Source organism: Alnus glutinosa, chromosome 6, assembly GCF_958979055.1.
Source record: "Alnus glutinosa chromosome 6, dhAlnGlut1.1, whole genome shotgun sequence".
NCBI classification, from domain to species: Eukaryota; Viridiplantae; Streptophyta; class Magnoliopsida; order Fagales; family Betulaceae; genus Alnus; species Alnus glutinosa.
This window is the reverse complement of record NC_084891.1, coordinates 4428820-4442806: the sequence shown is the minus strand read 5'-3', so window position 1 is coordinate 4442806 and position 13987 is coordinate 4428820. Positions and strand designations below refer to the sequence as shown.

The 13987-nt window shown below is 37.4% G+C and overlaps 2 protein-coding genes across 2 annotated transcripts; one reads left to right on the top strand and one right to left on the bottom strand.

Moving 5' to 3' along the window:
• Window positions 1–823: 823 nt before the first annotated feature.
• LOC133871256 (pentatricopeptide repeat-containing protein At4g21065-like) lies at window positions 824–3247 on the top strand. The gene has a single exon (XM_062308657.1). It carries the CDS (start codon window positions 935–937, stop codon window positions 2789–2791), a length of 1857 nt encoding a protein of 618 aa, XP_062164641.1. The 5' UTR covers window positions 824–934; the 3' UTR covers window positions 2792–3247.
• A 7770-nt stretch (window positions 3248–11017) lies between these two features.
• Window positions 11018–12570, bottom strand: LOC133870697 (probable sugar phosphate/phosphate translocator At5g25400). The gene has a single exon (XM_062307882.1). It carries the CDS (start codon window positions 12396–12398, stop codon window positions 11349–11351), a length of 1050 nt encoding a protein of 349 aa, XP_062163866.1. The 5' UTR covers window positions 12399–12570; the 3' UTR covers window positions 11018–11348.
• Between the last annotated feature and the right edge of the window lie 1417 nt (window positions 12571–13987).

Sequence of the window (13987 nt, the reverse complement as noted above, 5' to 3'; positions counted from 1 at the left end):
GCAAGGAGAAAGAAATTGAGAGAGGAAAGGAACTAAGAAAAGTTTTTTTTTTTTTTTTTTTTTTTTTTTTTTTTTTAGTAATTTACTTAAAAAAAAATACATGTTGAGTACCATAGCATTTTGCAAAAAGTCTTTCCAAATTGAATATTCAAATCTAAGAAGTATTTTTTATTAATTTTTACTACAAAACAAGTTAAATTAGTTAAAATGTTCATTTGTTGAGTGGGATTTGAATGCTCTAATATTCTCTTCATCTTCTGGACTGATTTTTTTTGATAAGTACATCTTATTGACTAGTTTATATTGAAGGTTTAAAAAAGATTAACCTTTTTATTATTGGATGTGTTTGGGATTGCAATTTCGTAAACAAAAAGTGAGATTTTAAACCAAATTGCAGAAAATGAATCATTTGAGAATTGCGTTTTTAAAAAATGACGATTTGAAAACGCTGCTTTTTCAAATCACAAGCAACTTGGCCCTTTTCTGAAAACGGAAAATTTAAAAGGCTACTGTGATTTTAAATGTCAAAGTGCAATTTTGTCAAACGCTTAATTGCGTTTTTAAAAATCACTTTTTCAAATTACACATTTTAAAATCGTTAATTTTAAATCGCATTTTTTGAAATCGCAAACTCAAACGAACCCTAAATTAAATATTCAGACGCATCCTCTAAGTACGGATTTTTTAATTAATTTTTTCAACTTTATTATATTCTATTCAATTGTACAATAAAATTTGAATCATTTAATTTAATATCAGCAATTTAAATTTCTTAACGATAAAATTATTCTAAAAACTATAAAAATCCCAAACAAAAAATCCATAAGTGAGAGTACGAGACGTTGCCGCCGGAAATAAGTAGCCGGTGACGGACAGCAATTTGTATAGTTTTATAGCCGTTAAACCTGTGTCCAAAGCCCAAACCACATTCTAAATGCAAGTCTCAGCCATAAGACCAAAGCTGCTCCGCCTTCGTGCAATCAACACAACAACACTCACTACCTCACTCCATCACCTATCCAACACCACCACCGGCAACAGAGGAGCGGAGCAGCGCTGCTTAGTCCTCCTCCAGGACCACTCCTGCAACTCTCTCCCGAAGCTCGTGCAGACCCACACCCACATCCTTAAATTAGGACTCCAAAACAACCCTCTGGTCCTCACCAAGTTTGCCGCCACATCCTCCGGTCTCGACGCCATTGACTATGCTTCATCGTTTATATTCTCGCCCGACTCTGGTACCCGGCTCTACGATACATTCCTATTCAATACTGTCATCAGAGCTTATGCTCAAACTAGACATTCAAAGGACAAAGCTTTGTATTTTTACAATGTTATGGTTGATTATGGAGTTTTGCCTAATAAATTCACGTACCCGTTTGTACTCAAGGCCTGTGCTGGCCTCGGGGACTTGAATTTGGGCAAATCCCTTCATGGGTCCGTTGTGAAATGGGGATTTGATGATGATGTTCATGTTCAGAATACAATGGTTCATATGTACTGTTGTAGCGATGGAGGGATTGAGTTTGCTCGTAAGGTGTTCGATGAAATGTCAAAGTTGGACTCTGTGTCTTGGAGTGCGATGATTGGAGGATATATCCGATTGGGGTGGTCGACAGATGCGGTTGGTTTGTTTAGGCAAATGCAGATGGAGGGAGTTCGCCCGGATGAGGTCACTATGGTCCTGGTGCTCTCTGCTTGTATAGATTTAGGTGCACTTGAGCTTGGGAAGTGGGTTGAGTCGTTTATTGAGAAAGAAAGGGTTCAAAAGACTGTGGAGCTTTATAATGCACTCATTGACATGTTTGCAAAGTGCGGTGATGTTGATAAAGCTCTAAAATTGTTTAGAAATATGAGGGAAAGAACAATTATTTCTTGGACTTCTGTCATTGTTGGTCTGGCAATGCATGGCCGTGGTTTCGAAGCTGTTTCCTTATTCGATGAGATAACAGGAGCTGGGATGGCTCCTGATGATGTGGTCTTTATTGGGTTGCTTTCTGCTTGTAGTCACTCTGGGTTAGTCGAAAAGGGCAAAAAATATTTTGATTTGATGATAAAAAAATTTAAAATTGTACCTAGGATCGAACACTATGGATGTATGGTGGATATGTTATGCAGGGCTGGACATGTCAAAGAGGCACTGGAGTTCGTTCAAAAAATGCCCATTGAGCCAAACCCAATCATTTTGCGAACCCTCATTAGTGCTTGTCATGCTCGTGGTGAGCTCAAGATTGGAGAGAGCATCACTAAATTGCTAATCAGAAATGAGCCTATGCATGGATCCAACTATGTATTACTTTCCAACATTTATGCAAAAATGTCCCATTGGGAGAAGAAAACCAAAATTAGAGAGGTTATGGACAAGAAGGGGATGAAAAAGATTCCTGGGAGCACTATGATTGAGCTCGACAATGAAATTTATGAATTTGTGGCTGGAGATAAATCACATTGGCAGTACAAGGAAATTTATGAGATGGTAGACGAAATGGGGAGGGAGTTGAAGAAGGCTGGATATGCTCCCACTACATCAGAGGTGTTACTAGATATTGATGAAGAAGATAAGGAAGATGCTTTGAATAGGCACAGTGAAAAGCTGGCTATTGCTTTTGCTCTTCTCAATACACCACCAGGAACTCCTATACGGATTGTGAAGAATTTGCGAATTTGTGGTGATTGCCACTCTGCTACTAAGTTCATCTCCAAGATTTATAAACGAGAAATAGTGGTGAGGGATCGGAACCGGTTTCACCATTTCAAGGAAGGGTTTTGCTCGTGTAGAGATTTCTGGTGACGAACTAGGTGTAATTTCATTAGTATTGATTCTGTAACTGAAATCATAATTGTCTTGGCTGATGGATTCTCGTGAGAATTGTAATGCGACAGATCATGCTTGACTCCCGTCTTGTGGTCATTCAGTAATTCGTATCATTGTGCCAAAGTTTGACCAATCTAACAATTTTACAACTGGAAAAGTTCCTTCCCCAAAGTTTAATCCAAGCTGATACTTCAAGATAACAGCTGAAGGGTCATCTTCTAGAAGAATACACAATCCAAGATATCTGGTGTCCAACCCAAGTGTGGATGCTGCTGACCTGAATTCCTGAGTTATGCTTCTGCTGTGACTTATCCTTAGTCTAGGGGTTTGGTCTTGGCAAAACAGTCTACAGTACTGATCAGGTAATCCTACTAATACTCTGAAGAAATGTTTGTGGTAGGGGTGAGTTTTTTTTTTTTTTTTTTTTTTTTTGACATATCCACACAAGAAGGGGAGGAGAGATTCGAATTAGTGACCTCCGCTTCATGAGGCGTGGTCTCCAGCCAATTGAGCTACCTCTTGAAAACTGTTTGGGATGAGCTTTGTTGCAACAGTTTGAATCAAACTTACCAATGATCAAATATCAATCAATGAACAAGGCCCAAAGCAATATTCTGGATTGTTTTATCTTTTACAATGAATTGAACCTCATAGTTAATATGCACCCTGTTTAAATGGCACTTCTTCCTCTCATAAGAACAGTGTGGAGGATAAAATCATGGTTCAGAACCCATTAAATACGTGTGTAAGTTTCTAATAAAATATATGCACCTTGTTTAAAGTTCTATGATTAAGTTTTTTTTTTTTTTTTTTTTTTGTGCTTGAAATGATTTCAAAGACATGTAGTTGGCTGATAAAGCTGTCATTATTCTGTGAATGAAGAAGCCCTAGCGAGCAGCTCTCATGGAAGAATGATTCGATTAAATGTGACCTATTGGTTCACTGGTTGGGAATTTTTCTATCTGATTCTCATGGGTTGCGGATCAAGTTTTTCAATGACTAAATACCAATTAAACAATAAACATTGTTTCCAGAACATGTCGATATTGATGAAATTAAAAAAATAAATAAATAAAAACCCGGAGAGCTTGTCTCTCCCTTTTTCCCACCCCGTGAATTTTTTTGCCAAATTTTCTCCTTGTCTTCCTCTACTCAACGCCGATCTGCTCCTCCCTCCCTCCCTCCTTTTTCCCTTTCCCTCTTTTCCTTTTACTTTTTTCTTTTTGCTCCCTCTTGTCTGCAACTTGGAACTTAGATTTACAACACTCCATCCGTCCGTACTGCCCACGCATCTCTCCTCCAGTACCACTGGCGTCCACTGCTTCTATTGATACCGCCCGCTCAATCGCGTGCTCACCAAGCGCCACCACTCTCACTACCTCTTTTGGTCCACGCGTCAGATCGTTTAGCTTCCCCCTACTTCCTCACTGGATTTCCAAAGTTGGTTCTTTATTTTTGCCTTTGGAGAAGCCTAGATTTGGTTCCAATTCCCGTTTTGGTGTCTACCAAGCTCTCTTTGCCGAGTACCTCCCTGTCCAGATACATTGGTGAAGCTTCTCTTAGCCGGCTCCGATCCAATATTTTCAGTGCTCTTTCCCTTGTTGCAGTCGTTGTTATGTATGTAGTTCCAATTCCAGAACATTGCCTCTGCAAACTGCTCTTTGTGGCAGCCTTAGTTCACCCGCTAAGCCGGGTCATTTAGTTGACTCATTCTCAATGGTTTCAGGATTTTCACACCTTTTTTTGGGGGGGGAGGGGGGTGGGGCGCTCTTGCTTGGGTTAGTAATCTTCCCTTTCCCCTTTCCCTTTCCCTTTCCCTTGAATTGAAAAAATAAATAAATTTTAAGATAGCAATCCATTAAGAATTTTAGCTGCATTGTAATAAGTTGAATCTTGCTCAGTAGGCATTTTGTCCATAGATCAGGTTCTTCCCACTACGAGCCGAATTTGTAATCTTGCCAAAGCTTTTCAGTCAGTTTGTGCTCCAATTGATGGTGAATGAGCTAATCACTCTGTTAAGAAGTCAGTTTCTTTAACCGCTTTAAGCGGTTATATTAAGAGGACCGGATCACTTGTTTATCTCATTTTCTCCGCTATTGTTTTTGTTTTGGATATGTTGTTAGGGAGTCCACCCATTTTTCAGTTTTTGTTTGTTTTTATTAAATGCAGATCAGCTCCTCTTCAATTAATTCAGTTAATTCCAAACAGATGAGATGAATCGCAGCCCCCTTGTCTTCTTGTATTTACAGCAAATGCCTTTCTTCATTTAGTATTATATAGGAAGCCTCCTTTTCTTTACAGCAGATGCGATTCTTCACTTTGCACACCTTTTTATCTTCTTATCTTCCAATAGTGTAAATTTACGGCTATTTATCTTCCAATAGTGTAAATGTATAGACTTTATAAATAAAAATTCAAGACTAATCTTGCATAGGAGTGAAAATGCAGACGGATAATAACCGCTCGTATTCGCTATCCGCATATTTGAATGCGGATAGCGGTTTTAGGATAGGGGGATGTGGTTAATAACCGCATCCGCATTCCCTTTATATGTATATATATATTATATATATTTAATTAAATTCACTTAAGCGACGTTGTTTTGAATTTGGTAAGTTTATGACTTTTAGGTTATGTTAGGTTTTTTTTTACTATCATCTCAAAGTTATAGTTTATTTATTTTCTTTAGGTAATCCAAATTCTGATTACTTTATGAGACAATGACCATCTATGGCTGATAATCATGAATTGTATAGCAAGTAAAATATTATTTTATTTAAGTTTTCATATAGTAATAACTACATTATTTAATATTGTATTTTAGATAGTAATCCAAAATGCCCATTACCTCATATGCGGATACCTGATAATAACTGTATTTAATAACAGCGCAGATGCAAATACCTAAAAGTGATCGTATTCGCATTTTCACCCTTAATCCTGCATACTCAACTTTCATCCTACTAAATTGATATGAGAATGCTCATAAAACTTTGAATAAGTTTTTATTAAAAATAATAATAATAATAATAAATAAAAAAGGTCTAATTGGTACTGTCATATCGGTATAGTGGGATGAGAGTTGAGTATTTAGATTACTCAAAATTCAATGACTCTATTTTGGTAAGTTGAACCAAAACACTTTTATCAAAATGTAACATGGAATCAAAGTCAAGGATCAGGAGTTTGAACTCTACTCCACAATTCATCCTCGTTTTAGTAAAATATTACACGTGTTGCGTCTCACTTGTTGGGGATGAGTTTGAGCCCACATGTGAGGGGTGTATTAAAATATTAATTAAATGATTAAATTTACTCTTCCACAAATATTGAACCGCATGTTCTTCTTGTACAATTTTATATATTCCTATTGTTGACTAAACCCAACCAGGTGGTGCTCAAATTCAATTAGGATTGCCCGAGTGTTTCATAGAAACTGAACAACTGGCATAGAAGAATCTTTAATCTTATAATTAATGTGATTCTAAGTTTAATTACAAAAATGGAGCATTAATGTGACGATCCTAATTGTTCTACATTGCTTAAGTGCAATCTTAACTATGTATATAAAAGTTTTTGGGCATTATTCTATCGCAAGCCGATTTTCAAGGGTGAATTCTACTTGAAGTTTGTATCATTTAATATCAGAGCCGCTATAACGTCGAATATGAAATCAAATGGGTTACGACTTTGTGGTCAAGTCACGGATGGGGCGACCTATAGGTCAGATTAAAATATCTTGGAACTATGTATAGCATAGTGTTAAGTTATTGAATACTGATAGATGAATGGAGCCGTCAAAAAGGAAAGGTCGGCGTCTTTGGAGTAGGCCGCATATAGTCGACTGCGAAGCGCGGTGGTATGTCACGACCTTAAGTATTTCACATGGCTTAAGTACAATTTTAACCATTTATATATAAACTCTTGGACATCCTCCCCTTACAAGTAAGTTTTCAATTGTAAATTCTATCAAAACCTCATTTAGATTCATCAACTCTCAGTCTCTCACTGGAACCTTATTTAGATGTCTAGATGAGTGCATCTCAACTCTTCACTCATATATGTATATACACACACACGGTTAAAATACTAATTATTGAACTTTTGAAATAAGCGATGATTAAACATGGGATCAGAGCCTTACATAGCCAACACTCACAATATATTTCTAACACACATTATACATGCAAAGATATATACACCATGTATATTATATATAAAAGGGTTGTTGTTGGTTAGTTTCATTATGAAGATGAAGAAAGTATGAGAGAGCCAACAAGGATGCAGCAACCTGCAGATGTGGATGGACAAAGATGTGCACTAATTCGAGTGCATTGCGCATGCCAAGTGCAAATTCAACTTGATTTGAGGTGGGAGTTTTGGTCAAAAAACATAAATTATGACCAAACTCTATATCTCATAATCTCTTAATTTCTTTTTTCTTTTTTCTTTTTTTCTTTTTTTGTGCGAAATTTTATAAATTGTAATATTCATAGTGTAAGCAAAAAATAAAAATAAAAATAAAATAAAAACAATCATTAGGCAAACTTAGAAATGTGGCCTAAATTGGATGGGGTTATTTATGATGAGCCCAAAAGCTCAACCTAGCTCCTGCAAACTCCATCACTCACAGTAGAAGGTTGGCCTTCTCTCTCTCTCTCTCTCTATGGAGATAGAGCTTATACTGAGTGCGTTTGGCCTTGCAATTTTATTGGCTTAACGCGTGTTTTTGAACAAAATTGTAAAAAATGTCATTTTTAGAGTGTGGCTTTAAAAAAAAGAAATGATGGTTTCAACACATGAAAAAAATTATGTTTTTAAACTCCAGGCAAGAGAGTGAGTTTTCAAAATACATGATTTTAAAGGCTGAAACGTCATTTAACCAAACCCTTAAATGTGTTTTTAAAAACCGTATTTTCATTAATTACGTTTTGAAATCACTATTTTTTCAAAGTATACGTTTTGAAACCGCTAAACTAAATAGACAATTGCTAGGACTTGTTGCGTTTTTTTAGCCTTCAATTACTCTTTTGAACCTTCTCATTAAGAAATAATAATAATAATAATAAAGAAAAATACATTTTACTCCCTAAGGAAACTAAATTTTGCCTCTAATGTTTTAAAATTGGTAATATACCCCAAACAAGTTTTAGAAAATTTTCAAAGTTACTCATCTGTTATTCAAGTCCGTCTTCTTTGACAAAAATCAACCCACGTGCGAGATGCACGTGAGTTTTTAGGAACAAATCTCCCCAAAATATTCCTAAAAAAAAAAAAAATTGTGGGTGGCTCCAGGCTGGCCAAATGAGAGGGTAGTCGAGCCACCCCCTTGACCAAATGGGGATGGCCATGTCACTCCCAACGTTATTTTATCAAAACTCTGTCAAAGAAGACGGACTTGAGTAGCGGATGGGCAACTTTGAAAATTTTCAAAACTTATTTTGGGTAATTTTTAAACATTAGAAGCAAAATTAATTTAAAAAAAAGAGGACAAAATGATAATGGGACTTTATGTTATCTAATATGAAATTTTTGTGAGATTTAATGAAATCATCTTCCCATATAAATTATGTAATAATCAGTTTAGCCACTATCAGCAATGGCTGCCCACTACAATTTTATTGGCCCCTTTCCAGGTTATTCTATAATGCTATCCATGTCTCCAAAGAATCCCCAAGTTTGTAACGAAGAAAAGAGGATAAAGAGCTCGGCATTAGCAAAAAAGCCTTCCACTAAGCTATAGAAACTTCATTTTCAGAAACAGACTAATCAAAGACAAGAATTATAATTATTATCCAAATATGGATATTATAACTTTTAGGGTATTCTACAAAATAATCTTTAGATATGAGCCATTCGATTTCAAAAGAGTAAAGCGTAGTTACGTTTTACAGTGTTTACACTCACTTCAACCCGGCTGACGTATCGTGTTTTAAGTAGATGATATGAGAAGCCACCTAAAACACGCTACGTCGGCCAATGTGTAATGGATGTGAACTGTGAAGAAATACATTACTTGTTTCAAGAGAATTGTTAAGATTTGAAAAAATCTACTCGGACAGATTACCGTTAGAATTTTAGGAGATCCTCATCCATTCATATGACCGAAGCAATACTTGTTTCAAAAGAATTGTTGAGATTTGAAGAAATTTACTCGGATAGATTACCATAAGAATTCTAAGAGATCCTCATCCATTCATATGACAGAAGCATTACTTGTTTCAAAAGAATTGTAGAGATTTGTAGAAATCTAATAGGATAGATTATCGTAAGAATTCTAAGAGATCCTCGTCCATTTATATGAAACGGGAAATTTCGAGTTCTTAGGTTACCAAATGCACCACATTTTCATTGCCTAAGATGGATTTTTGACTCATTAAAACAAGCTAATTGCCATCTCTTGGTCACTCAAAGTTGGTGCAACAACACTAGCAAAAAATGTTAGGTCCCTAATCCAGCCACGGATTCTCAGCCAGGTTGGTTCAACAGCATTGCCTCATCCCCAACTTTTGGCCGATATGCACACCCACCATTTCAGCATTGTCTCTTCGATTGCCACAATATCAGGGTTAGCCATAGATGTTATGTCATGGAACCAATGCCCCAAATGCAGTAAATGAGGACATTTGAATCCGATACGAATTTAATACAAAATTAATTAATTAAGGTCGATAAGTTTAACTTGTTTAATTAAATGAGTTAGAATTAAAATTGACCTATATAGTTTAACACTAAAGCTATTCTATTCTACCTTCTTCCATTCTTATAACCATTCAATACTAAACATAACCTAAATGGAGGTTTAGAAACATTATGGGGAGTACTGGAAGAGTTTAAAAGCAATTCTGGCCTGCAGGCCAGTTTTTGGTAATGATTAAGACTCGAAAACATCTTCCAAAGTCCAAAAAATTACTTTGCAGCAGGGACTTCATTAAGCAATCAAAAATATCTAAGCAGTTCAACTTTAAATGTCATCCACTTGTTCAAACACCGAATAAAACCAGACAGCTGATGACAGTATTCAAATCATATCATTCACAAAAATACATTTGAGAGAGAACTCTGAAAGGTACATTTCGTGTCTTCATCTGGGTTCCAGTTCCAAATTATTTTTCCTCGTTTCATTTTCTGTAGCTGGATACACTATAAAAGGACAATAATGGTAGGACATAGTTTGACATCATATATGGTTTAAAGGGGCATTAATGGTATATAAGGTTTAACCTTATATCAATTTGCCCTAGAACATGCTGAAAGCACTGGTTTCCTGTCTCTTGAAAACTCGTCCTTACCTAGTTCTCTCAACAGTACCACTTAAACACTGTAGTGCAAGCACAGAAGAAAAACTAGGAAGGTAGAACACAACCCATGGTCGGAGAGAGGGGGGGGGGGGGGTTGGTGGCCAATCCTCAGCTCTTACGAACCTAGTTATGACCTATGGGTGGAATAGAATGAGAGGACAATGCTGGTCCTCTCATAGTCTCATTGAATTCAAGCTGTTCTTGTATGGATTGGAATGTCTTGCTAACAATCTGGACAATAAATATGAGAGAACTTTTATGAGATTCACTTGCCCAATTAGGTGGGCAAGCTACCCGAAACCTATTCAGTTAAAGTAATCTCTCACATTTGCAGTCCAAATTGCTAGCCATAAAAACTCCAAAATTGTTTGGAGATCTCTATCCTCGTACCTCGTGTCAAACTCACACCAACAGATGAAAGCAGAGTACAAGATAATAGTGATCAATTTTCAAGTGTTTATGTTCATTATAGTTGGTATAATTTTCGGTTTCAATCTAAGGCTAGACTTTCAATACTTGAGGGAAATCTGTACTCATGTCAAGGAGACCCAACAGCTGGAATCAATCAAGCTTGAACAAGAGCAACATGAAGCATCAAATGTGAGTACCAACACAAGGCAATAAGAAAAGGAAAAGGTTCAACTAACCAGCACAAAGCAACATCTCAATTTAGAAGAATCCAATTATGAGTTTGCAGGCAAACACCAACGTTAAGTTCTTAAAAATCAGATGTTATAAGCTAGTGTGTGCATGGCTAACTACCTATTAATTCCACAATCGATCTCGCATTTCTGGAGATCAATTCAATATACAAAAAGACCCTAAAATGTGGAAATTATCATGTGATCCACCTCATGCAAATGCCAAAATCACAATACCATCAAAAAACAATTCAACAGAGTAAACAGAAACAAATATGAATAAATAAGCATACTGAAAATTTATAAGAAATAGCTCCTACACAACAGAGGTAAAGGTAATGACAAATAAACTTTCAGGAACCAAAAAAAAAAAGGGGGGGGGGGGGGGGGGGGGGGGGGGGCTTTGGGATGCTTTCTCTACTAAGATACAGAAATGGCAATATAAGCAATAGATCGAATCTCAAATCCCTGAACATTAGTAAAGAAACAGCCACAGCTAGCAAATTCATCCGAAGGCTTCAACAAACCGCTTTCTTCTTATTTTTCGTACTCTTCCTCCATAGTTTTTTCTCTTCCTAAAATAAAATTAGTCTAATCGTGCGATTCGCTCCTCTTTCCCACACTTTCTCCTTCCCTCTCCTCCAACAACCTTCCAGCCTCCTCATCGGCCTGAGCAGACTTCTTCTGCGCCTCCTTCGCCTTCAGAGCCTGCAATTTCGAGTGGTTGTAATAGGCCACGCCTAAAAACGCCAGAAAGTAGCCAAACAAATTGATGGGTGTCACCGTGTCCTTGATGACTGACCACGAGAAAGCGATCAACAACCAGTCCTTGACAACCCCGGCCACATTCATGGTCAAAGCCGAAGTCTTTCCGACAAGCAAGAAAACCGCGAGATTCAGAGCGAAAGCGCAGAGGGAATTGGTGCCGAAGATGACGAAATCGAAGTGGAAGCTAGAGGATTCCTTCAGCACCGGGTACTCCACGAAGATCCATGGAATAGAGAGGAAAACCAAGCAGCAGGGCGCGACGTAGTACAGAGAGGTAATGGGGTTCAAGGTAATCCCTTTGGAGGTGAGGAGGATTTGGATCATGACGAGCCTGGTGGCCTCGAAAGCCACAGCACCCAGTTGGAGAAAAACCCCCCAGGAGTCAAATCTGGCCTCGCCGTAGGCGGCGATGGCTACACCCACCGAGATGGAGAGCATGTTGGCCATGATTTCGGACTTGAAAGACTCCTTCTTGAAGCCAACGCCAATGGAGTAGACGGCGACGGGCATGAGGGCCTTGAGCATCTGGATGAAGGAGACGGAGAGGTAGATGTAGGCGGAGTTGGACAGCCATAGGGACAGAGAGTAGAGAGCGCCGATGGGTACGACGGAAGAGAGGTAGACTTCACGGGACATGGCGACAGGCTCCACGAGGCGGAGGACGCGCACGAGGAGGAAGGCGATGGAGGCGCAGAAGGTCATGTGGATCATGGTTAGTGAGATGGGGAAGGGCCATCCGTACATCTTCTTGTCGAGGATGTACTTGTTGTACACGATCACCGTGAAGCTGAGGAAGATCCAGATGCCGACATAGGTGTAGGATAGCAGGATCTTCTTCACGACGCTCTCGCTCAGCGCGCCGCCCTTGCCCATTTTCGCTCTTCCTCTTCCTCTTCCTCTGCCTCTCGGATATGCTCAGATCGGAGACTTGGGTAGTTTGGGACTGAATCTCACAGCTGTTTTGTACGAGAAAAATAGGAAGAGAAGAGAGGGTTTGGATGTGGCTGACTGCCTCTGCCCAACCCTGGGCCTTAACCTTAACCTTAAAGGGGTGGGGGTTTCTTCTCAATTCCCTTTCCTTTCTTTTTTTTTTTTTTTTTTATTTTTTATTTTTCTTTCGTATTTGAATGAAACTGTCCGAATTTAGAGTGGGGTTTTGAAAGGTTTATTGCATAATTAATTAAAGGTATCCTATATTAATGCAACATTTATTTTTAGATTTATTTTTTATTTTTTTATTTTTTTTTGGGTATTTGATATTTGTGTTATTTGGATCTTAAAATTTATTTTTTAAATTATAATCATGTTAATATGTTGCACGATGACACCAATTTAAATTTAGGAAAAACTATAATTAACCCTTCAAATTACTATCTAATTTACAATATTTCTCTTAAATTTTTTTAAAAATTACCCCTTTCACAACTATCTTATTGAATTTTTTTTTATTTAAAAAAAAAAAAAAGGTAAAAATAAGTTGAAGGATAATTTTGGAAGTTTGAAAGTCAAAACCTATGGGAAGCTAAGCCAGGGAGGGAGGCCCCACTAAGCCCAAGTGGAAAGCATGGGGAGTTTAATGAAGTGAATTGAAATGTGAGTTTCAAGTCCGGGGGTTTAGATTCCGATTTCCGTGTGTTAAGTATAACGCGCGCGCCTGTGGGAAGCATCACGTGGGTGCTGCTTCCGCTGTTGACGACTTCCTCAACGTGACGTGCGCGTGGGGAGTCAGGCGGACTCACTATCCATCATCTCCTACTTCCATTACACCTCCCCCCAACACTAGTCTTTTCCATTTTTAACTTTTATTTTTTAAAAAATTTCAAATATATATATCCATGCCTTGCCATACAATTACAAAAAAAAAAAAAAAAAAAAGGAATTACAACATAAATAATTTAAATAAACAAAAAAGAAGACTTCTTGGAGGGTATAACATAAAATTTAAGGGGTCTATCTTAAGAGGAAAAAACAAAAATGGGGGGAATTTTAAAATTTTGGAGGGCACACTAAGAATACATGTCTTAATCCTAAACGGTCCAATTCCACATCCGCTCTCTAATTTTGTAGGTAAGTTTCAATTTAGAGTTTAGTACTTTTTTAGTAAGTGTGATTTGACTCCAAATTTAAAGAGATCATTCAGTTTAAAAAATTATCATAAATGGTACCTAACTTCATCTGATAAACACATTTAGTATTTTCGTCCAATGATTTAACAGCATGTCACGCTAAATCCACTAACAATGTGACACGTGTCTTGTATGCCTCATTAATATTATTTTTTAAAAAAATGAAACTAAATTTTTTATTTAAAAAAATGAGGTGGCTTCCAATTTGTTAAAATAATATTAATTAGGCATATGTAATACGTGACAATTGATTGTTGTTTTGACATTTTGAGTCCTACTGTATATGGCATTTGGCGTGCCTGGAATGAGATTAGACATAACGAGCATCCACGGACT